Here is a 26,373-nt window from a genome sequence, read left to right on the forward strand (position 1 = left end):
TTAAATTTTTAAAATCCTAGGATCCCATAATTTTATTTTTGAATTACCCCTAAAGTATTATAATTCAATTCTAAAATATCCCCAAATTTCTATATCCTATGTATAAATTATCCATAAAATATATAATTTTTAAGTTTCCTTGGAGCGAGGAAAATTTGGGGATTCCCTGTCCCTAATGGGGAATGGATGCCCCGCCCCGCCACCGGGACGGGGCGGGTACGGGGCAAGGTATCATGACTTTGGGGCGGGGACGGGGAGGGGATACCCCGCCCCAAACCTGCCCCGTTGCCATTCCTAGAGCCGAGCTCTTCACGAGCTACTCGAGCTCAAACTTACCTTAAACACTCCTCAAGCTACTCGAGCTCAGCTCATGAGCCAAGCTCGAATATATATATATATATATATATATTATAATTCTTAATCTTTTAAATATCAAATAAAAAATATTTTTATATATAATTTTCTATTTTTTATTTGATATTTAAAAGATTAAGAATTATAATATATATATATATATATATATATTAAATAAAAATATTTTTTATTTGATATTTAAATATCAAATAATTTTTTATATATATATAATTTTCTATTTTTATAAAACATTTTTTTCTCAAATCGAGCCGAACTTGAATTGAGCCTTGTAGTACATTGGCGAGCCGAGCTCGAGCCTCATACTATTCAGCTCGGTTCAGATCCACCCCTAGGAGTGACAATGAGAGTGAAAATTTAAGTGATTGGTGGACAAGAGTCGGCAATAAAAAGAAAAACAGGATTCTTTTATTAAAGGAAAACTAGCTTTTGTTCATTGGGTTGTTTAGAACAATAGGAATAATGTTTCAACTCCCATTCCAATTATTTTGAAACGGGCTCTTGATATGTTTGTGGAGTTTCTTGATGGGAGCAAAGATAAAGACATTACCTAAATTGACAAAGTGTGGAAACCAATTAGTTAGAGTGCTCCAAAAATTGGCACTATTAAAATAAATTTCGATGCCTCTCGTAACAATGATGAAAAATGTTTTGTGGCTTGTATTGTTCATAACTATCTTGGTCGGGTGCTAGCGGTTAAAGCATATAAACTTGGCACATCTACCATCAACCAAGCGGAAGCATGGTCTGCATGGGAAGCCCATATTCAAACGACAAACTACAAGGAATATCCTATTTTAATCAAAGGTGATTCATTATTGGTTATCTTGTGCCTCAACAAAAAGGCGGAAGTTTCTTGTAATTTGAAAGGTGTCATCTCTTGTTGCTTGAGGAGGAGAGTTCTGTTTGAAGGAGGTCTTCGGTACCAATATATTTTCAAAGAAGCTAACCAAGCGGCATATTGGCTTGCTCATGAAACTCTTTCTTCTTCTACCCCATCCCTAGACTTTTGTATCAACTCCCTTCCCCCTTCCCTTCTTCTTATTTGTTTTGCGGATTTTTTGGGATGTACTACCCACCGCTGTGTGTAGTACAGTCCTTCTCTTTTTTTTAAAAAAAAAGGATAGAACTGATGCGTTTTCGTAAACAACGACGCCACATGAAAAATCTGTTTTATGAAGAAATATTCACTGTTTGGTTCAGCTATGGTTCATTAAAAAAAAACATGTTCTAAAAAGCGACATACCATGTAACAAAAAAACGGCACTAGAGAAACAACATCAATTCCAAACACCCCCATAAATCATTAAATACATTAGGTTTAGTATATATAAACATGTATATGAATAAAATTTATTATAATTTATATAAGAGAAAATTTTACTTTAGTACCTTAAATTTTGGATAGTGTCAAGTTAATTTCCAAGCTTTCAAAGACAAAAATACCCTTTACCTATCATCTAATTTTAGTATGATTGGTATTCAATCTCTAACCAATAACCACCTCCAATATCAAGTTGATTATGGATTAAGGGCCTATACTCAATCAAGCAAGGGGGATAAACAAAACAAAAATAAAAGGAAACAGAAGCAAGGGATAGAAATTTCTGAAGACCTTTTGCACTGGTATACGTTACAGCACAATTCCAATCTACTAGGAGCTGAGTCAGCAATACTCGTAAGAACGATAAAAAACATGTGTTCATGGTCATGGAAAACACTATAGATTCCTCCATATAGGGCTTGAAATAGGGAAGAATCCCAAAGGAGAAGGTGGGAAAAAACCTGGGGAAAATGGGGGTTGTGGCTCAGGACCCAAAATACATGATTGGTGGTGAGAAAGAGAAGTTGGGTGAGATAGGCTACTGGAAGTCTGAAGCCCAGGGGAAGGGCCGGAAGGCAAAGGATAGGGGGAGCGAGGGGACCAGAAGATTCAAGAATGAGCTTGGGGATGACAAGGGAAATGGAAAAGTTGGAGAAAGCAAAAGGCCAGGACCATTTGCCCGTGGCGAAGGGAACGCATGTGGCGGTGGGGTAGGACTGAGCTTGACCTTGTGCTTGAGTTTGAGCTTGAGGTTAGACTGGGCTTTGTCTTGGACCTGAATCAATGATAGAATTATGAAGGTACCGCATGTAAGCCAAGATTGGAGACTCCGCCGTGTTGGACCAAATCGAGTCGCTGGGAGTAAACGGTGGTGGTGTCGGCAACGCCAATGGTTGACTAAGATGACTGGGTCTGACAAAATTAGTGTTGAAAGAGGAAGGAGGAGCCGGTGCAGGAGGGATCTGGGGTTGGTTAATTGGCGTCAATGGAGGTGGACGGATCTTCTGCAAATGCATACTCAGGGGTTTGGGCGGATTTTGTGGGGGCGAGGCAAAGGGTGAACCTGTCAACTGCTGAACAATACTCCGGAACTCATTCTTGCTGATATTGTAAACCTGTGGCTGAGGTTGTTGCTTAGGGTTTGCAAAATTCGGTTAGTGCATATGGTTCTTCTTAATGTTCTTCCCCCGCTTGTTCACCCCAGATGTTCAGTATGGCTACCGAAATGGGTGGGACGAATTGTTCACCCCCACGGTTAGTGCATAGGGCTCTTCTTAATAATCAAGTGCCGCTTGATTATTAAGAGAGAGAAGGTTTGAGTCTAACGACCCAAGCTTGTATTTCCATATTACCGTGTTGAATTACTGTAGTTTATTGTTTATCGTGAAATTTTTAATGTAGAAGATAATGAACAGTATTTTTTTTGAAAGATAGTTTTGACATTTTTTAAAATTTCCACATTTTAAATTGCATATCGTGAAAATTTTCCTTTATATAAATATAAAATATTAGACATATATGTCATTTTATAACATTTATATATAATATAAAATTAAACATATATATATATGTATTATATAAATAAATCATGGACAAGATTGAGCCTAGATCAGGCCTAAAGTTTTGGGCCAAAGCCTAATTGAGAAATTTGTGAACCTGTTGCGGGCGTAAGCCCAAGCCGGACATGAACACAAAGCACAAAACCTATGCCAAAGTCCAAAAAAAAGTTTGTCTAAATATGAAAAAATCTATAATACCAGAAAGACATGGTGCCGAAAGAGCTTTAACCTCATGAATTTTGATCAATACCTCCTGATTGATCACCTCTACTATGATACTGATTCATAGGTTAATAAGTTTTTCTAGTATCATATCTTTTCCATATCATATGTATATAAATGCTTCTCTCAAGCCTTCATATATTTTTAATAGCTAGAAAACAAACAACAAGCATTTCAGATTAGAAGTAAATGACAAAAAGAAAAATGTATTTTTATGGAACATAATAGGAGGCCAAGCATCAAACTAGCATGGGAAGAATTAGCTTACAATTTGATACAACTCTTGTATACGTTTCTATCCATTTTTTTGAAGACTTTTTTTAAAAGGCCATTGTATGTGTTTCTATCACTCTAAGGCCATGTTTGGGAGTGCTTAAGTTAAAAATAAGTGTTTATTTGAATAAGCACTTAACTTTTTCAAGTGTTTATTTTTTAAAATAGGTATTTATTTTATATTGGGCGTTTGGTAGTTCTTTTCTCTAATAAGCACTTAAATAAGCATTTGTGACAAATTTGTCATTCGTTTTCTTTCAAATTTTCAAAATATACCCTCTGAAAGCACTTTTATTAAATTATAAAAACACTTTTTTTGAAAGTGTTTTTACAAAAACACTTTTATAAAAGTACTTTTATGAAAGCACTTTTACAAAAGCACTTTTATAAAACTACTTTTATGAAAGCAAGTGATTTCGTGAAAGTGCTTTCATAAAAATACTTTTGTAAAAGTGCTTTCGTAAAAGTACTTCCATAAAAGTGATTTCGTAAAAGTACTTTCATAAAGTGCTTTTATAAAAGTGGTTTGTAGAAGTGCTTTCATAAAAGTACTTTTATAAAATTCAACTATGGATAATTTTATAAGTGGTATTTTAAAATTCAACTAAGGATAGTTTTGGAAGAAAAAAGTTGAATAAATGCTTATACAATAAGCACTTAAACAAGCTGAAAATTTGGACTTAAAAAATAAGCCCTTATTTTTAAAATAAGTACTTATTTTAGACTTATTTCCCAAATACCAATAGTGCTTAATGATCCAAATAAGTACTCCCAAACATGGCCTAAATATGATTGTCACTATCATTAAGTTCTAACCAATTTCATGGACGAATGTATACACTATGTGATTAATAACATTAAGTTCTAACCAATGTACGTTGCATACACTCTCAATCTCAACCTCTCATGAATCAATGCAGATCTCATATAACATCTATGTGATTAATAACATCCAATTCTTTTTTTTTTTTGGGGGGGGGGCGGGGGTTTATTGGTCAGTCCACTCCAACAAATCTTAGCTCCACCGTACAATTGGGGTAGGTATCAGCTTGTAATTGATGCCAATATAAAAGCGGATATTACTGTCATAGGTGGAATTGTTTGAAACTTTGAATTGTTGTCGGTCTGCAAGAGATTCAGAATTCTGAGTGGAGTGCACTCTATTCATCGAAATAATATCATATTATTTTGTGATTTTTATAACTTATAAAAATTGTAGAACCCCTTAATCTATGCTGCCGGAAATACATGATATTGGAAGGGATTTGATCAATCACCCCCCCCCCCCCCCCCCCCCTTCAAGGAGGAGGTGGTTTGCAATTTGGGTGGGTCTTGTTTGATGAGCATTTATTAAATTTTCAAGGGCATGGCCTGAAATCATTCAACCGTGATACATGAATTCGTCGCACCCAACCATCTAAAGAATTAATTGAGAAAATTCACATACCCATTTTCTGTACAATGTAAAAACTCATATTTGTTTGTTGGGTCTGCAAGCGGTGAAGGCAGGGTTGTGCTGTGTCACTGAGCTCACTGCTCACCATTATGTGAAAGTTCCATTTCTTTCCCTAATGCACAAGACATCTAGTTGTAGTTACTAGTAACCCGCTTATCCCTTCACGTTAATCATAATTCATCGATATACACACTAATGAGCTCACCGGCTACAGTACAATCTATAGCCTCATCACGCATGAGTATGATGTAACCTGGCTCATAGCCTTAAACCCTAAATTCAAATGGCGGGAGACATGGTTTTTTTTTTAAGTATTAAACTGACCAAGAAACCTGATTAGATACATGAGAGTTGTAGTGTTACTTTAATTGCCCTTTGCATGATATATAAGCAAAAAGGTGGGCTATGTGGTTATCTTGTCTATAGATATGCACAAAATATATAGCATCAAAAAAGGAGGTTAGTCTTTTAAGGTGGTTCCTGTACAACTGCTCAGTCCAAGAAGATGCTTTATCATTCGCTGCTAGCTCCACCAAAGCTTTGTTGTTAGAAAATACCCATAGTTCTCTGGCTCCATTTGTTCGGGCTTCTGTTAAACCTCCTAATAATGCTTGGATTTCAGCATCATAACTGTTGATCACCCAACAGGGAGTGCCTTTTGCGATGGTTAGTTGCTCGCTGGGAAATTGGAAGATGAACCCTCGTCCTGCATGATCTGTATTTGGATCAAAAGAGCCATCATTAAAAAGTGTTGGAACATTATTTCTAGGAGAGGGATTGATGTTATGTTGGGGTTGTGATGGGTTTGGGGTCTCTTCCTGTATATAATGAAATGATGAGTTGATCACTTGCTTTGGGTGTTGCATGATGTTATCAAATATGCGTTTGTTTTGTGCTTTCCATATGTGATAGGCAATGATGCTGAAATAGCTTAGACTTCAAATTGCCTATAATTTACCATGGTGTGCATTTAGGCTTTGGAACCAGTCATTGATAATGACATGCATGGGTTGGTTTTGTATGAGAGCTGGGTTTAAGCCAATTTGGGCTTCACACCAAATTGCACGAGTGAAGGTACACTAGAAAAATAGGTGGTGGACTGTTTCTTCATGGAGGTTGCAGAAGGTGCAAGACCTCTCAGTTTCCCTTAGACAAGCCGCACACTTGTTTTTAGTGAGCAAACCATCCCACAACAACTTCCATAGAAATACCTGAAATCCGTGAGGAACTTTGAGCTTCCACTCAAAGAAGGTGTTTGAAGGAGAGTCCTCTAATGAGTTAAAGTGCTGATAGGTTGATTTCACAAAGAAGATACCCGTGGCATTACGCTTCCAAATTAGGAAATTTGAGGAGGGATTTGGTTCCGGGCTAATGTGAAGGATGTGCCGAATGGTGTGGTCATGAAAAAGTTGAAGAAGCTTTGACATATCCCATGTACCATCAGCATTTATTAGGTGAGAAACCTTCAGGTTTCGTACTTGATCCCTGTTAGCTAACTTTTTCAGGTGCGGAATGTGACCTGGTAGCGTGGGAATCCATGGATCTGACATTGCTAAAATAGAGTTTCCATCTTTGATAGTCCATAACAAATTTGATTGTAACTTGCTGATCAGTTGATGTGCTTGTTGCCACCATGGGGAACTGCGGTGGCCTTTTTTGGTAGCAAAGAAAGAGGAATGTGGGAAGTATTTAGCTTTTACTTGTTTGCTCCAAATCCCATTAGAGTTAGTTAGCAGTCTCCAAACTTGCTTACTAAACATGGCTTTGTTCATGGTTGTGAAGGATCTAAATCCAAGGCCACCTTGCATCTTTGGATGACAGATCTTGCTCCAGGAAACTGTGTTTTGTGTTTTTATTCGAGTTACCCGACTAGAATGGTCTAGTCATCTTATCAATTTGAGAGCCTACAACTTGGGGAAGAATTGTTGTGGACACGGAATACATTGGGATGGATTGAAGCGCTGATTTAACTAGGGTGGTTCTCCTTGCTTTGGACAAAAGTTTGGAGCTCCAAGAGTTGATTCTAAAGGAGATTTTGTCTGTTATTTCTTTGTGAGATGAGAGGTGACGGGAATTTAAACCAACTTGGGTATCAAGGTACTTGGGGCCAACCAGTGATTTACTAATGTGTAGCATGCGGGAGAGAATCTCCTGTGTTGGCGGGGAACATTTTTACTAAAGAATAGGCTGGATTTGGCATGATTTATCTTCTATCTGGACATGATCTCGAAGGACTTTAGTAGATTGGTATGGGACTTGACTTGTTCCACCTCGGCTTTGCAGAAAAGAATGCAATCATCAGCAAATATGAGGTGTATAATGGGGGAGCTGTTGCGAGTTGCGACTGATCTACAATCCTTCCGGTTGCCCCTCTGATGAGACTTTGTTTAACAGTTGAGAGAGGACTTCCATGCCTACTATAAATAAGTAGGGAGATATAGGGTCATTTTGTCTTACCTGCTAATATGATAGAATATGATGCAGTGGAGATGCATCGGTGTAACATATTACACTTGTCTGGGAAATTCATTTTTTTTAAGCACATGATATAGAAAGAACCAGCCCATACAATCTTATGCAAGATCTCCTTTACTAATAGAATGTTGTTTGAGATTTGTCTACCCTTGAGAAATCCGGATTGGTTAGGCCACGTCCTACGGGCCAAGAGTATGTCTCTATTATTACAAACCATGTTGAATACTATTAACCACCATGGTATCACAATTGAAAACCCAAACCCTTTTTGTATGTTGTCGGGGGGCTGTAATAAACCGAACCACTGTCCCCGCTGACGGATACTCTTACAGCCAACGTTACATGGATTTGTGCTTGTGAGTATGTGTGTATCTATGGAGAGAGAGAGAGAGTTATACACAAACTTACATTCCATGACCAGCTACAGCCCCACTCAACAAGAATGATATTTTCCACTCCAACACCATTTAGTTTAGAATAAAAAATTTGGGGAAAAAATGGGATGAATGAATTGCTACAAATTCTTCGAAAAACCAACTGTGGCTACTCATAGGGGGGGATTCAATTGTTTTGTTCACATGATCACATCTCCGCATAGCCCCTGTTGCAATCTCCGACTCGAATCCATCGGTCACTCTGAGCGAATAATGAAGAGAAGTTTTTGACAGTTGATGCTCTGCTCTGTCATTCAGAATAAAGCCACACTGATTAGTTCTTTTTTTTTTTTAACATAAAAAAGTGCAGTAACTTGTTAAATAAGAGTAGAATCAGCCAAGGTTCAAAGTTATACACCCCGAAATGGCAGATGGGGTGTATCGTTACTTTTGAACCTCGTGCCAACCTTTTTTTTAAGTTTTTTTTTGTCAGAATTCGGGAGAGGGGAGGGAATATTAATGTTCAACGTTTGAAAAAAAGTGTTTCTTAAAAATTCAAGGCATCAGAGGCGGGCCGATATGTGTCATATCGACCAATACAGTCCGATACATTGTGAAATTTTGATCCTTGGAGTCAGCATGAGGATATCTTCAAATGCAATTTTTATTAGTTTTTCATTTCAAAAAATAAGTGTTCATACTCTATCTCTCTCTAGGGGCATATATACCAGAATTTTTAATGATCCAATGAAGAAAATAGTTCATCAATTACTAGAAATTCAAAATATATGTACTCTAAACTTGGTTGGCAACGATCATCAATTTCAACAACTCAGCTACGTCAACATAAATTGTTTTAGTCTTTCTACAAGGATTCAGCATTTGTGTTGGTACCCAATCATGACGGCTGACATTGAATTCCCATCACAGGAACTCAAAAATATCATCGAATTCAAAGAATAACTAACCATGCAGTGTGTCATACTTAAAACTCAGCATTTTTTCTCACTAGCACTTTGATACTTAATGGTACGAATATCAAAGGCATATTGCCATTCTATGTACTAAAAAGACTCAACTTCCATTGGTGCTAAGGCTAGTTTGAGAAGTGCAAATGCAAATATGCTCAACGCAAAACCTTGTATTTGCACTCTTTCCAAATATGCACAGTACAAAGCCTTGTATTTTGTATTTCTAAACCTTTATTAGTACTGTACATATTTGTATTTGACTCCTTTCAAACCGAGCCATACAAAATACAAGGTTTTGCACTCTACATATTGTATCTGTACTCTTCCAAACTGAGCCTAAAGAGAAAATTTCAGCACCACAATATCCACAAGTTTACATTCACAGATCACATGATTTCTGTATTCCTGAAATTAAGAGAGAGAAATTACCAGCTGTGTAAAATTGATTCTGCCTGTAAATATAAGAATCTTCAAGTTTGATATGATCATTTCTTCAAGAAAGGCTTTTGACAAACAAGTAGCAGGCGGTCATTGTCATTCTGGAGCTGAATTACCCGTGCTTCCCACCGAACCTGCGTTACCAGTGCTCGTGTTTTCTCTATTACATGCAATTTATCGCATAGAACCACCCATCCCTAGCAACGGATGTCTTAAGTATCAGAATAAGCAATCAAAGAAGATCAGGGATCCAGTAAAAATCACATTTTCTTACTGTTTTGTCTGCTTGATCTCCATTATACATATGCAAGTGTACAATATTATGATCAGATAAAGACATGGATATGTTGTTCAGTTTCGATATTAACAAGATGTTAAACTCCCTTGTGTTGATATAAATATAAACAAATAATATATTAGCTCAACACCCCTAGATTAACATGGTACACACATTAATTCACAACCTAACCAACATTACATGACAAGATATTGAAAAAAGTAAGGTTACCTTGTGGTATCAAGGGATAATCTGTCATCACCATTGGCAATGTATACATGAATCTACCCCATAAAATGGCATAAAGATAAAAGTATTTTGAAATTCTATTTCATAAAGAAAATTTTCACCTATTCAATAGCAGTTTCAAAACTAAAATTATGTTTTAAGCTCCCCAGAAATGGAAGCATTTCATTTTTGTTCCATCATTTGAACCTCATTCCCATATTTTATTTACAAGTAATGACACAAGCAATTGTTTCTCCACCCATCCATAGATAGTTAAGGCTTATTTAATAATTTAGAGGAAAACCAGAATTCAACCATTTCACTTGGCATCCAGATAGACTACTTTGAAGGTGCCAGCTAGCTTATTTGGTGCAGTCTGGGAGAGTGGGGGTCAAACCCTAGACACAGGATTGCATCCTACTTTCATCATTACGAACACTAACTAGTAAACTAAGTTTGCAAATCCATATATATATATATATATATATATATATGATGATAATTCAATCTACCTCTGGGCGTAGAATGCGATCCATCTCCAACAATAAGTTTGATATGTCACACTCTGAATTGATAATGTGAGAGAGCAGTCCATTAGCATGAAGCATGTCATATGTTCGAGGATATGTAGGAAAAGGTTCACACCTGTGCACACATGACAATGTTATCTGAGAGTGAGCTATATTTTCTATATTTTAAACCCTACAAAGGAAAATGAGTATCATATAATAGACATAACTAGGTAAGAGTATGGATAGAACTGCAAACAGTGTCTGTTTTTTGGAATTCAAATTTGATCCAATTACAACAATCCAAATTTGAACCATTTATAAGTGGATCAAATATGGATCCACACGAATCTGATCGATCCTCCACACACATATATTCAAGTTTCTATGAAGTTATTTTCAAGCCATTTTTTTAGAGAGCGACTAAAATTAGAAGCCACTTTCAAGCCATTTTGTTCATAATATACAATATCAAAGCAATTTTTTAGTTCATTTTATTAATGGTATGAAATATACTTACTGTTTTTAGTTCAATTCAATAATGGCATTCAGCATTGAGTATCCAGTCTGCCCCTCAAAGATACCACATAGCTGGGACCGACATTGGGTAATGGCATTTTTTTATTAATGGTATTCGATATCCAAATCCCACTTGAAACTGATATAAATCCAATTGGTAAGATTCTATTTGAGCCTGATATTAACAGATCATACATGGATCTAGGTAATCTGATTCAACCTGATCAGTTTTGCTTCCTAAATAGGGAAGGCACAGAGATACACATCACAACAATAATAAATTCCATTTTGGGGCAACTCTTCCACCCAATACTCCATCCAAATTGAACTAGTTACTATAAATTCAGAAACTGCCATTTTGCCCCTACAAAGTTCTTTATGCTTGTCAACATTCTACTGGTAGAAGGTCATCCACAATTTAGAGTTTTGAGGTGTTCCTTTATTAGTTATATTGAAAGCAATGCCTTGGCTAACACTTGGTAGCCGCATGTAAATAGGTTGCCATAACATAACCTAATTTTTTAAGAAAAGTTGTCACTTATTTTGATAGAATCCTGCACTGTTTAGAATAGTTGAATTAGCTGCTTGATTTTCATTTATTTGATAGGATGATAACTATAATGAACCAGTGTGAGATGCAATAAAGAGGATTTTGTTAGCAAAGAACACAAAAAAGTAGCCTTACTACTCCCATTATCTACGTGCCGCACATATGAAGGCTCTTCATAGAGACCTTTCAACCCCAGCAAGCAAAACTAGTACCTTGGGTCATGGCCAGGAGAGGCCCTTAAATGAAAAAAGAACAAAAATCAACACCTCGTCAAGACCACACATCTGCCTGTTTAAGTTTTTTCTTATTGTGATTTAAGTGGATTGCTGGCCATGATCCCTGAGGCTAATACTCATATGCATATGCAAGGTACTTGTAATAGGGTTCCCAATAAATCTCATGGACCAAATTTGACTAGCCAAGACATCCATTCTGACATAGATGCAAAAACAATATACAAGGAACTAATATGGATATCATACCAGTCATGCAATACACCAGCAAAACCTCGATCAAGTATGAGAGGAAGCGTATTAGGAGTATTGACAGGCACAACATTCATCACCCAGACAGATTTGTTTTCTTCAAGAAAGGCAGCATTGAGACCTCCATAATTAGCGTTCATGTCCATCACATTGCGTATCATGTTAAAAGGAGGTAAAGGGTCTTCATCACCCGGCCTCTTTGGATGATCAGAGAAAATCAAGGGCGTAAGTAAAGACCAGTAGTTTCTTAAAGCTGATGCCCAGAACTGTGAGTCTTCAGAAAAATCTTCCAGGTGTACTCCTGCAGTATGCATGCCAATCAATAGCTAGAACAAAATAGCAATAAGATTAAAATGACAAATAGGGGAAGCTCTGGAAAGTCCAGCGGATATGAGATTCAATACAGTTAAATGACAGGTAGGGTATGCTCAAGAAAGTACAATAGATACGGCTTTTTACTGGTAGAAACAATAGATACGAGATTAAGAAGGGGGAAAGGTGTTGAAACAATACTTTCCATGAATTGCAAGCTCGACAGAACTCAACTGAGAACCAGATGACCTCTTCTGTATGGGCACCCAGCGTTTGCTAGTGGTTCCACTAATGCATGATAGGAGGGGCTCATAATATGACTGAGCATCGTAATCTCCCTTACAAAGAGGAGGTACACCATCCTGCTTGCTACAAAAAAAAAAAAAAAAAGAAAAAGAAATGCAATATTAAGGTATAGTTAAATGAAAAGGGAAAAGTAAGTGCTTTCTTAAGTAAGACTGAAAGAGAAGTGTAATACCGAGAGAGATAACAATGAACATCTGTAGTTTTCTGCCAGATAAAAGTCTCATCTTGCTGACCCAATAGACTCCAACAGATTTTCTGAGTGAATTCCTCAATTGGTGTAAATGAGATTGTCTTTTTTGCATCCAACGACCCTCCTTGAGATTTTCTTGTTGGTGATGTCAAAACAAAGTAACCTCCAGGCTTGAGTACGCGGTCTACTTCAATAAGGAATGCCCCATCTGATTTACAGAATTTCTATTAGAGTTGACCATGAGAGAGAGAGAGAGAGAGAGAAGAGAGCAATGGCATGAAATTGTGGAGGGTTTGGTGATATTGATATTTATCCGCAAAAATACATCAGTCTCCCCAGCAAGGTGCTGTAGGTTTTAACAAAAGATATTAAGATATATAGAGTAGAATAGCAGGGAAAGATCCACGTAGTAGCATCATGGAAGATAATGAGTAGATGACAATGGAAATATCATAGTTGAATATGAAATAATTTGTAGGTGAAAATCACAGCACTCTAATTCAGCTACTTTGTAATCCTACACTGATAAATATTGTCCAGTCAACATTAGGTTCAATGATAAGTAAATTCCCTGGGTTTCAAAAAATAATGACAATAATTTCCAATAACCTCCCTGATTTCAAAAGAAAACACACACACAATGATACACAAGGATTAAAAAGCCCTTAATTTTAACTCTATATACACTCCCATCAACCAAAATTGGCTGCACACACCAATTATCCATGTTAAATTGTAGCTTGGTAAATGGGTTTCTGAAAGAACCAAAGACTGTGCCTTGGTCATTCAGGGGGGCGATGAGAAGATTTAAGTGGCTAACTTCCAACTTAACAGTTAGAGTTCAGTGGGAGAGGACATCGGCTAATGGGCTGGCAGAGCTTTTATCTAAGCAAGGGTGCATAGGGATCAATTATTTTAGGTTCAGTTGTAATTTTGCCTTGTATTGAGACAGCATCTCATGCCTCTTTGTGGGAACTCTATGCTGTACCTTATGTTGGTTCATCTTGATTAATCTTAATAAAATACTTTATTACTTATCAAAAAAACTGTAAAGGAAGCAGAATTAGTTAATTGCCCTTATTAAGATGTTTATATCTTGCTTCCTGCCTAGTGGTCACCTGGGCCTCCAAAAAACCTAGGCAATCAACACTAAAGGCTCAACTGATGGCATTGCTACAAGGCAGATTTGCTAAGCAATCAAATTTTAGAAACATGGAAATTGAAGGAGACTCAAAAGTGATTATTTCTTGGAGCACAATGTACCTTGGATCTATAGACATGCCTTAAGGGAGATAGAAAGCCTGAAAGAGGACTTGAATGCTTCCTTTACCTGGACATGCAGGACAGCTAATGGGATGGCCGACACTTTAGCCAAGCAAGGAGTACTTAGGCAGCAACTATTTTGGGCTCTATTGTAATTTTTGTTTTGGGCTATTATTGTATGCTGTCTTCTTGGGTGAATGGATACTCAAACTTCTGTAATTTTTTTCAACTATTAATATAATTAATCCTTTGCTGATCAAAAAAATAAAAAAAAAACTAGGCAATCAATTAGCCTAATTTATACTTTAACTATACTATTTTTTTTTTCTTTTGAGAAGAGATAAAGTATCATTTATTAATATAGAGAAAAACCTTTGTAGTTTCTACAACCAGAGGCTGTACAGCCTGTTTTTTTTTTTTTGAGAAAAGGTAAGGCAAATTTTATTGATATAAAATTAGGATGTACAGCCTGTAACTACACTATTTTTTGTTGCTTCTCAAATTTCCTTTTTTATTTTTCCATTCCTTTCAGGGGTGGGATGCGGGTTGGGAGTTAAATTGCGCAGTAATTATTTGTTGACTACCATCTTCACAGTGTATAACTCAATCTATTCTGTCTGAGAACAGGAACACACTCTTATAACCACAATTAGTGCTATCAACGGAGTCCAAAAGTCTGAGACCCGGTCCAAGATCAGATCTTATTATTTCAGTTCAGATTATCCATTTGCATAAATTGATCATATGATTTTTAGAGTTCAGATCCATTTAATAATTGGGTGAATGTGGATCTAACACTATTTGAATCAATCAAGATCCAAGTCCGATTAAACTTTATATAATTTGTGTTAGAGGGTCTCACCTTATTTTGTTGCAGGTTTTGTTTTTAGACATCAGGGGTTGTTTTTGTAAAGAATTTCATTTGGGGCAAATCGTGGTTGGATGGTTATTGTGGTTCATGTTTTCTCCTCTTGGGTGGTTTCTTATACCATTCTTGTACTTTATTTTCATGAATTTATTTTACTATCAAAATATTAAATTTTATATAAACTTATGCTACATATTTAAGTCAAAGAGTGATTAAATTTATTTGTACTTTTTATTTTAAAAATAAAGATGGTGAAATGGACTCGGATTAAATCCAAAAATCTGAAAATCCAATAGGATCTCTAAGACCGTTAGATCTGATTGAATTTCAGATTGAAATTGGATTTGGATTTTAATAATCAGATATTCAGATTGGACTGAGATGTGGCAAGATCCAATCCGAATCCCACCCAATTACATCCCTAAATACAATCTCCCACTAACTTATACATGCAATCCACATTCAATGAACTCTTTCACCTTGAAACTTTCACAATGTTACACAGCTCATTTGTCATGTATTCTGTTGATGTTGGACATCTTTCCAGCACTCCCAGTCCCAATGCCAGGTAAAGGAGGTTGCATCAAGTTGACAGCCAGCATCTAACTTTTTTTCTACACCCATCTAGAATGACGTCTGGATCACCTTTTTTCTACACCCATCTAGAATGACGTCTGGATCACTTTTTTTCTACACCCATCTAGAATGACGTCTGGATCACTGTTTTCTAGTATGTGCCAGTTAATTGCCTATGAAAGATATGGACCCTATTGAGGAAAAGAATGTGGAAGCAGTATATGGATAGATAAAGGGGATGCTTGGAAAATACTAGTTGAGTTAATCAAGTTGGTCTGTGGAGATCGTGGACTGTAGAGGTTATTCTGATTTTTGGGCCTTTATTTCATATTGGACCGTGAGCCAGCACACTGGTACCCACAATTCATCTCTCTCAAAACTTAATTTCTTCTTCTCTTCTTGATCTGCTTTCTTGCCTTTCTTTCATGTGATTCATTACAATAACCAAAATATTAGAGATATGATCTCTGAGTTATTAGAGAAGGTTTCAATCTTTTCTCTCTTTGTCTAGATCCATGCGCTACTAGGATCAGCAGTGTGTATGGGGTTTTGAGTTTCTGATTATCTTTGATTGATCTTGTCTGCTTGGTAGAGGTATTTGGACTAGGTTGCCAAGGTATTTTCTCAAAACCAGAACCAACTGGAGAAACTGGACCTATTTCAGATTAGGCATCAAAGAGAAGAATTGGGGCTGGTGCTCATAGTCAGAGGATGGTAGGAACAACTGCATCATCCCCCTTTCTCCCAGGTTGCAGTTGGTGAAACCCTAAATTCTTGGAGTGTACTTGACTGTAGGTCAAAGTGGTTTGAGGTTAGTGCTTTTTTTGTTTATAGTACTATTTTCTGGTGGAGCTTGAATTATGGAGCATACTAAAATTGACTTTAAGAAGAACCTAGAGCCCAAAGTTGCTCCAATGGGGACTGTGGATACTTAAAGCATCTCAGTTACTTTAGTGAAACTTGATCGGAATATAATCTTGAGTGGGCTCAATCTACATGCATCTATATAAGGGGATGTGGCAAACTGGGGTATACTACAAGGGAAGTGAAAGGACCAGATGCTTCCCATGCTCGATTGGTGCAGGAAAACTATATGATAATCTCATGGTTTATTCTATGCAATCACACATTAGCAAGAGTTTTTTTCTGGATGAAAACTGGTGAGGAGTTGTGGGATGGAGTTGCAGAGAACTACTCCCAGGCTATGACTGTTGCAAGTGCATATCAACTGAGGTGTAAAGTGAATAATCTAAAGCAGGGGAGAATAATGTCCATTTATTTTTTCAACACTGAAGCCTTATTAGTAGGAGTTGGGTCATCTGGAGAATGTAGAGTAAGGAAATGTTAAGGGTGCTGCTATCTAATAGGAAGTTGGTTGAGAGAAACCAATTCTTTGAGTTTCTCATTGGGTTGAATAAAAAAAAATTGACATCACCAGGCAGCATATCTCTCTGCACAGGATGATATCACTATTTCCCAGGCCTATTATCTAGTACATAGTGAGCAGAGCAGAAGACATGTGCTGCTACATACTCCATCTACAAACTGTTCTGCTTATGTCAGCATGAGACCAAAGGGGGTTCCTATGACAAGAAGTAAGGGTGTATAGGAGAAGAAGGTAGGAGTGTCTGATTTTTTTATCAGAAACAGTAAAGGAGTGTATGATTATTGCAAGAAGCCTAAGCACATTCAGGAGACATGTGGAGACGTGTTGGAAATTACATCTTCATCTCATGCTTATCGGTTCAAATGGTAATAGTGGGAAGAAGGTTTAAAAGGCTAAAGTAGCTTCTACTGCATCAGATGATTAGAGGCCACCTCCACCAGTAACTGCAGAGACATGAGCTACAGATAGAGCTGAACTTGATAAGTACAATACATTTCTAAAGTCAGAGAATACAGTTGCAAGCATGACTGGTACTTCTGGATTTTCCACAGCTTTTGCCCATTTAAATACTTGTACTATAGCTAATCATGCTATTGTCTCAAGTAAACATGCCAAAGAGAAAGTTTCCATTGCTTATGAATCCTTTGCTCCTGTCTCAAGAAAGGGAAACATCAAAGTCTCTGACAACTTAACCTTGCCATCTGTTTTACATGTCCCTAAGTCAAATACCAATTTCCTTTCTATCAGTACTCTTACCAAAGACTTGAACTGTTCAGTGACTTCCTTCCCTACTTTTTGTGTTTTTCAAGATTGGAGTCTTGAAAGATTATTAGACGTGGCCATGAGAATGAGGTCTTCCTCTTTGATGTGCTTGAGAGAAGACTATCCCAATCTATTGCCTTTAGGTTTATTACCTTGGAGTCTGTTGATAGAGTGCTGCTTTTTACTATCATTTGGATCATTTACCTTTTTCCTGTATGTCCTCTTGATTTCCTAAATTCTTTAAAGATGTCAAGTTGTCTAAGTTGTACTTTTTTTTAATCAGCAATAAGGATTGATTCATTAATTAAAAACATGTGGAGATAAGTACAGAATGATGGCCCAAATGTCATCCCAAAAAATTACAACCAAAGTTACAATGAAGCCCAATAGCTGCACTGTAGCCCCTTGTTTGGCTAAAGTATCTGCTAACCCATTTGCATTCCTCCTGATCCACCTAAAATCAGCATTTATATCCTTTGTTAATCTTTCCAATTCTCTGAAGATATGTTTGAGGGTACTTTTGAGGCTATTAACTTGCAAAACATTGCAGAAATTCTTATTTTTTAAGTAATAAAAATATAAGATTCCTATTTTGATAATGTTCATACTAATGTGTCCAGAGCCATATCATGTTCTTTTTGTGGGTAGTTTCAGATATTTCTTGATATTGTTGATGTCTTGATGATTTTTTCCACTATACATGTCTTTAATTGATTAGATGAGGTACCCAATTTAATTTGTCAGTTCCATTAGATGATTCTTACATGGCAACTCTAAAGAATATTTTGAGAAGAGTATTTCAGAATACCTATCCAATTATGGGGTTACTCATCAAAGCTCCTACGCTTATACACCTCATCAGAACAGGGCAGCTGAAAAGAAAAATAGTCATATTCTTGAAGTAGCCCGTAGTATCATGCTCTAATTCGTTTTTGGGGTGATGTTGTCCTTACCACAACTTATTTGATTAATAGGGTACTTTCTTGGGTTCTTGGATATATAATTCCCTTTAGTCTTGTATATATCCCAATGATGATTTGTTATCCATTCCTTTGCAGATTTTTGGTTGTACTTTCCATGTTCGTTTTCATGGCTCCCACATATCAAAGTTTGATCCTCAATCAAGAAAGTGTGTCTTCCTTGGTTATGCTTCCACACAAAAAGGTTGTTGTTTTGATCCTATCAATGGTAGTGAATTTGCTTCATTGAATACCACTTTCTTTGGGATTACTCCCCATTCTTTTTGTGCTTCTTCTCAAGGAGAGAGGAGAGAAGTGTTTGATGTTTCTTCCCCTACTTCTACTCACATTCCTCTTCCTTCTCTTGATACTCCTACTACCTTTCCTATCTCCCTTCCTACCGCAGAACCCTTACAGGTGTATCAAAGGCACACAAAGGTTGGTCTTGCTACTATTGTTGAGCTTCCCCCAGCACCACAAAGACAACAAATATTGATCTCTCTCCTTTTACCACTACTATTGTACCTATTCCACCACCAACCCATTCTATTGTTCCTTTTACCAACCTTGATCTCCCCATTTCCATTAGAAAAGGTAAGCATCACTCTTCCACTGCCCATTGCATCTCTAAGTATATTTCCTATAACTTTTATCTCCTGCATATAAAATCCTTTCTTGCATCTGTCCCATCTAAGCCCATAACCAAAACCATATAAAAGGCATTATACATTCATGTATGGAGGGATGCTATGAGAAGTAAGATGGATGCATTATTAAAGAATAATATCTAGGGGATTGTAGATTTACTTGATGGGAAGGAGGCAGTGAGTTGTAAATGGGTGTTTACTATTAAATACAAGGCATATGGGTCAATAGAAAGATATAAGGATATACTCATAGTCATAGCCAAGGATTAAACTTAGACTTACAGGGTTGATTATTTGGAGACCTTTGCACTTGTAGTAAAGATGAATTTAGTTTGGATTTTCCTCTCCGTAGCCGCATCCTACTCGTGGCCTTTGTAACAACTTGATGTCAAGAATGCTTTATTCAAAGGTGATTTGAATGAGATGTATATGGTTTTTCTCCCGGTTTTAATGATTCTACTGAGAAGAGTAAGGTTTGCTAATTAAAGAAGTCACTACTTACGACCTAGTTTGATTAACTTAGAGATGCTCTACTTAAGATTTGTTATACTGCAGCCTAATTTGATCATACAATTAAGAGATGTGGCCCTTCTCTCACTGGACTTATTGTGTTTTTGTTGATGACATAGTGGTGACAGGAAATGATCCATTTGAGATGGAGAAGCTAGAGCATTTTCTTAGTGTGAAATTTAAAAGAAATACCATGGTGATTTTTAGATTCTTACTTGGGATTGAGGTGGCACATTCTAAGGAAGGCATCTTTATTTCACAGAGGAAGTATGTTTTAGAACTTCAGTTGATACCTCTATTAACCCCAATCATCGACTGTCCGTTCTAATAGCACTCTACTCTCAAAGAAGGGAGTATTCCAGTGTTTGGAAGGCAAACTCTTGTACATGTGTATGACATATGACACGGCTTGATATCTCATATGCCACAGGTGTGATGACCTAGTTTATGCATGCTCCTAGAGATACTCCTTTAGCAGTTGCTGAGAGAAGCCAGTGCGGCTTAAAAGGTCAACCTAGGAAAGGTGTTTTGTTTGCTAATCATAGACATATGAGGATTCAGGCCATTTACTAGCACAGAATGGGCATGCTCTATTGATATAGGAGGTCGGCCTCTAGCTATTGTACTCTTGGTGAAGGTAATTTAGTTTCTTGGCAGAGCAAGAAACAATCAGTTGTTGCCCATTCAAGTGCAAAGGCAAAATATAGGACTATAGCACATGGTATTTCTAAGACATTGTGGATTAAGTCCTTGCTGGGTGAGCTAAGAGTTGATTTTGATAAACCTATGATGTTGTGTTGTGTGCATAGTTGTTAAGGCGACGCCTAGGCAACAAGGCGACCTTTGAGGCTCACCTCGCCCAATCGCCTAACAGTTTTCTACTTCCTACTATAAAATACTTTTTTATTCATTCTTTTTTGAGATTATAATTATAAAATAGACATTATTAAACTAAAATAATCATTTTGTGTGTTTATATACTAATTCCTTTTTATTATTTTCTTATTTATTAGGGTTTAATCAACACAAACATTGCTAAATACTGTATTGAACCCTCAAAGACTTAAAAACCTGAACCAATAAGTAGGGAAGAACTAAAAATTTTATATAATCAGCACATTTTCCCCTTCCATATATTCTTCTTCTACTTCTTCTTCTACTACTACTACTACCAATACTTTTTATTTTCTTCATTTCCTATAACAAAAATAAGGGTTCAGCCCCTATATTTTTTGAATTTTATTTTCCTTCTTCCTTTTCTTCTCATGAATATGTTGATTTTCTATACTTTAATATGAAATTTATACTTTTCTTATGAAAACCATGAATAATTATTAAAGAAATATGGTTATGGTACCTAGGGAACTACCCTAGAATCTATTTTTTAACATAAAAAAATTCATCGCCTAGGCAACTAGGCGCCCCCCAGTTGCCCAGCCTCGCCTTGGCGCTTTGAAAACTATGATTGTGTGACAATCAAGCTACTATTACCATTGCTCACGACCTTATTCAACATGATAGGACAAACCATATTAAGGTTGATCAACCCTTCATACAATAGAGGGTTATTTCTAGAGAAGTTTGCCTTCTATTGCCTCAAAAGAGTAGCTAGCAAATGCTCTTACTAAGGGTTTTCCTAACTGAAAACTACAGCACAATATAAGCAAGTTGGACATGATTGACACCTTTGCCCAGCTCAAGGGGGAGGGTTAAGATCCTAAACTCCAGATTATTGGGCCTTTATTTCATACTGGGCTGTGGGCCTAACTCTTTTGTTTTATATTATTCATTACTGCTTTTACCCTTACTTATTAGGGATATATTTGTAATTGTATATTTATTATTTTAAGAAGCAAATAGGACAGCACATTGCTACCCACGAGTCATCTCTCTCAAAACCTAATTTCTTCTTCTCTTCCTAAATCCTGATATTACAGATATTATCTCCAAGTGAATTTAACTTCAGCCTAATTCAATAAGGTAGCTTCCTACTCGTGTTTCTGACTATATTACTTCTACTTTGCCTCCAATTTGAAATAAATTGGCGTCTGAACAGCAAATCATGACAAGAGTCATGAATCTCTTATCGCATTACTAGCTTTATGATAACTTTTACCTGTAGACGGAGTTCAGAAATGGAAAATGAGAGGTATTGTTTTAAAATAAAAAAAAAAGATGCTTTTTGTTGCATTATTTAACTCTAAACAAATTTATTTATTATTTGTTTATCATGCTAAATGCTTGCATATACTTCAAAAATAATTTCACTATATTGGAAGAGGATTATTTATTTAGGATGTTAATCAAGAAGTTAGTAACAAGTTTTCAGTAGAAAACTGGAACAATGAAAATTACATTTACCAAAGAAAAACAAAGGAAAACACCATCTGGAGTTTTTTTTTTTCGGGGGGAAGGAAAAGTATATTGTATTAACTATTGAGTATAAATGGGATTAAACCCAATACATCAAGCAGCTGTACAAATATTGAGCATATACAAAACCAGAAACTGTAGTATTACAAAAAGAGGGTTAAATGTATCACAAAAATACACACTAGGGAACTTGATAATAATCAAGATAAGGGAAAAAATGCCTCAATACCAACACCATAAGTACCTTTCTCATCCCAGATGATTCCACACTGAGCACAATGAACCATGTCAAATGACAATGCTGGATATGGAAGTTGCCTTGAAATGAAGTTTCCAATCATTGCTGGAAGACCTCTCTCAAGGGACAGTTGAACTTGACTGCCAAATACTTCATATGCCGCAATACAAATAGTCATTACATTCAGTGAGAGTAAATGAGCACCAAAACTACCAAATCCACAGCCAATATCCAATATAGTGCGAACCTGTAATTAACATAAAAGATATTAAACGTTGCCAAAATAGTATAATGCAATAAGACTTCTGCTATATATTTCAATTCAAGAAAGACCCCTCCCCCCAAGTCCCTCCCTTCCTCTCTCTCTCTCTCCCTCTTTCATAACAAACTATTCAATTCAAATAAGACATTTAGATACAGACCTAACCTTTGGAATTTCTTGCACAAAGAGGCTGCTCTCAGACATAAACCCCCACATTATGCTTGTCAGCCCAAGATCTTACCATTACACCAAGCAATATATTTCAAAAAGTCAAGATTTATGTTTGATATAAGGAGCCCTCCTAGACATTGTCATTGACTATGGCACCCAGACACCTATACCTGGGTATCTACAATGTCACATGCTTCATATTTTAGTGTAAATTTTGTGTTAGACACCTTGGCCAGTTTTGTGCATATCCGTGTAACACAAGTTTTTGATGGTTCCAGATGATACCCACCAAAAAACAGAAAAGAAAAGGAAAAATAAATAAAGAAAAGAAAGCAATGGGGAACAAAAACTTACACCAGCTTGAATAAATTCAGAGTCACTTCCCAACCCTATCATCTCAGCAATTTGACGAGAGTAATCTTTGACACCACCAATATTCATTCCATCTTCGGAGTGAAATGCAATCTGATTCTCTTCCAATAACATTAACCTAAAATGTTTGATGAAAGATGGGAGAGTTATTGGCTCATAGACATAGAAAGAAATCAGGCTCCCATCTATATGCCAAGGGACTAATTATCATGACAATAAGGGTCTTAAAACTTTTAGAAAGAGGCAGGTTTGAATTAGCAATTTCTCAGTTCTGAAAGAAAAAAGTAATGTGCACCACTTCTGAATTGTCTTTATTTGATATTCTTACCTTTTTGTCATGCTTCCAGAAGAAAGGAATTGGTCTTTTGTTATCTTCACATTACCACTCCATATCACATCTCTACCAGCTGGCCATCTAAGTGGGATCTTGTAGTCCTTCGGAGGTCGGACCAGACATCGTGGTCCTGATCTTGATGCTTCACAATGACGGTCAAATTCTTCCCCATCATGAAACCCAGCAAACAGGTTTGCAGAGACATTATAGCAAGGTACATAATTCTCTCTTTCCTTGCTACATAGATCAAGCTCCCTTGGATGACTTATACCCAAGGAAAGAGACGTTATCTCCAAATAGTCACTAGCTGCTTGCTGCTTTATCCTTCTATAGTTCTTATAAATGTCGGGGATGGAAGAGGAAGGAACAGAGTCCACAGTGTTCGAGGAAGGGGAGGCTAAGATTACAATTAGTGCAAGGACACTAACAAAGCACAGGAGTAACCAGTTGAGTGGCGGTCTACGGCCAAGTTTGAGAAAGAGTTTGTGGGACCAGTGGCTTCTCATGTCAAATTGACTGAAAATGCAACCGCAGTAAAGTGCTGATTGATGAATCTAATAAAGGGCCTATAACTTTAACCTAAATATCCAATATCTGGAAAAAGGATAGTCTAACATAAGATACAAGACTCTTCCGTTAATGTTGCAACTAATTCGTGGAATTACTAAAAGCATTGAAATAACAACACCAGATTTTCTTTCTTAAATAGAAATACTGAGATATCAGTAAACAATCTTCTGACTCAGGCTTGTAGAAGTACCTCAGGATCAAAGAACTAAGCTTTTCAGTTACGAGATGGAACAAAAAAGAAGTGTGATGAAATGTTAAACTAACAGGAATTTAATGAAGATATTTCCAAATCTATGAACTAGACCTCAGATCAAGGGACGGAACATTCAACAACTACTCGCAGAGGGGTGAACAGCTCCGCGGATCACTAAAATCCAACATTCTACGTAAATGTAAGACGAAACAATGGCGAATTTCCTTCCAGACTAAATAGTTACAAGAGCACTATTTCCTCCCTTCAGCACAGTCAGTGGAATAACAGTCCTCACACCAATCTCCAGAGGGAACATCCAAATCAACCTGCAATGCATTGAAGATCCAGAAAACTATTCATTTGGAGAAAAACTACACATTAGTTAGCTTTCAAAACTATAAATTACGTAGTCTTCATCGATCTAAGAAGATAGAAAAGTCCAGATCTAAAAAAAGTAATGCTTTTGAAAGACAATTCAGGCGAAGCGAAATCGCGGCAGATATAACAAAAAGATGAACCGAGAAACAATGGAGATGACATCCAAATCATACACACAGATCCCGTTAGGGTTTTGGCATACCAGCTTCGCCTTCTGGAGATAGACAGTGAAGAGGAGGTGAAACTGTTGGAAGCAGATACTCAATTCGCCATTAAACGTAGAGAAATACGGCTTCAGTTGTTGGATCGGCCCCGCTCCCGAAATTTCCTTTTCGTGCCAAAGAGGAATTAATTTATTTTTGGACTTTTTATAGCTGATTCATCCTCCAGGGGCTCGCGCATTTAGACAAACAAAGGCACAGAAAAATCATTTCGGACTTAAAATGGAATAATAAGTTAATAACTGGAATATTTTGCCGTTTTACCTGAGTCCCCCTGTGAATTAATGGCAACTACCCTTCTCCATATTTACCGTAATGCCCTTCCTTACTGCCCAGTCCGGTGTGAACTGTGAACACAGACACACCCAGTTCAGTTGCTTTCGTAAGAAGGAAGGAGAGTAGGAGACCAACAAAAAAAATTGATTGACTGCCAAAATCTGACTTAAATGACCTGGTCCATTCATCCAAATTGATCTGGATCGGAATAAGCTAGCCCGGTTTTCACCGAACCTGTTTGCGCGTTTTTTTTTTTCTCCTGCAGTTTGCTTCGAGTTCACATCTGCGCCTCACAATGCCCCACAGCGTATCCCGACAGAACATCTCCCGACGATATCTTACCATCTTCTCTATACTTATTATTGGGAGATTTTTTCAATACAAGGTCGAAATGTGCTGATTGTGGGACGCAGATGTGAAGTTGATCTGAGCTGGTGTAAAGCTGGAACGAGAATTTTTCTTTTTTATTTAATTAATTTTTAGAGTGTCCTTCGTTTACCTTCGCAATCTGTGGTCTGGCTTTGTGTCAAATTACAGCTAAACAGGCCCACAATTTTATACCCAAGGGAATAAAAATAATGGGCCCACCGCCCACCGAAGAGATCTACTTGCAATATTTCACCAGGCCCAACCAATCCCTCCGTTAAAACTGATGGAGTTCGAGTCCATATGAAAGGCTGTTGGCAACTTGGCATTGCAGAAGAACCGAATTGATCTGCTACCAACAAAACGCAACACATAGAGAAGATTCCGATGTATATGTATGACGGTAATGACTTATTGGGACATCGTTGGGAGTGTTTTGTTTGTAGGAGATCTTTACCCAGAACAATCGATGTATAATTGGCATACTCCGAATATAATATGAGCTGAGGAGAGAGGAAAACGAGCAGCAGCACACGAGGCGAGGATGATGTTGGCTGTATTTTATTAATTTTCGAGGGCAGTGTTGGGAATTAGTGTATTAAAAATGAAGGACATTACCTTGGGATGATAATAATAATAATAATAAATAATAAAATAAAACTTGCAATTTGATAAACATTAAACGACAGCAGAGAATGATGGTATTTTACTATTTGATTCCAAGTTTCTAACCAGCCTACACGTCATGTTCGTGGTCTCCCAATGTCCTAAATAAATTTAGGCAATGTTTGGTTTGAAGAAAAAAGT

General features: G+C 36.9%; 1 protein-coding gene and 1 pseudogene across 1 annotated transcript; both read right to left on the reverse strand.

Annotated features, from left to right (window-relative positions):
• Positions 1–1,977: 1,977 nt before the first annotated feature.
• Positions 1,978–2,904, reverse strand: LOC109114746 (protein HAIKU1-like; annotated as a pseudogene).
• Positions 2,905–8,076: 5,172 nt separating this feature from the next.
• LOC104597964 (putative methyltransferase PMT5) lies at positions 8,077–25,118 on the reverse strand. Its single transcript, XM_088904025.1, has 10 exons — positions 24,906–25,118; positions 23,557–24,651; positions 23,211–23,346; positions 22,430–22,670; positions 12,823–13,048; positions 12,548–12,713; positions 12,030–12,331; positions 10,482–10,614; positions 9,456–9,661; positions 8,077–8,362 (listed from the first exon to the last, which is right to left on the reverse strand). Exons 2-9 carry the CDS (start codon positions 24,066–24,068, stop codon positions 9,512–9,514), a joined length of 1,866 nt encoding a protein of 621 aa, XP_088760151.1. The 5' UTR covers positions 24,069–24,651; positions 24,906–25,118; the 3' UTR covers positions 8,077–8,362; positions 9,456–9,511.
• Positions 25,119–26,373: the final 1,255 nt, after the last annotated feature.

The sequence above is a fragment of the Nelumbo nucifera genome, chromosome 4 (assembly GCF_055504915.1).
Source record: "Nelumbo nucifera cultivar China Antique chromosome 4, China Antique-T2T, whole genome shotgun sequence".
NCBI lineage: Eukaryota > Viridiplantae > Streptophyta > Magnoliopsida > Proteales > Nelumbonaceae > Nelumbo > Nelumbo nucifera.

Bases quoted from the DNA above. Each gene is read 5' to 3' on its own strand.
- LOC104597964 (XM_088904025.1), bottom strand. From the start codon at position 24,068: ATGAGAAGCCACTGGTCCCACAAACTCTTTCTCAAACTTGGCCGTAGA. The intron at 22,671-23,210 runs GTAAGTTTTTGT...TGTTAATTACAG, and splicing joins CTGAATTTATTCAAGCTGGT to GTTCGCACTATATTGGATAT. The intron at 10,615-12,029 runs GTATGATATCCA...ATGTGTGCACAG, and splicing joins GCTGGTGTATTGCATGACTG to GTGTGAACCTTTTCCTACAT.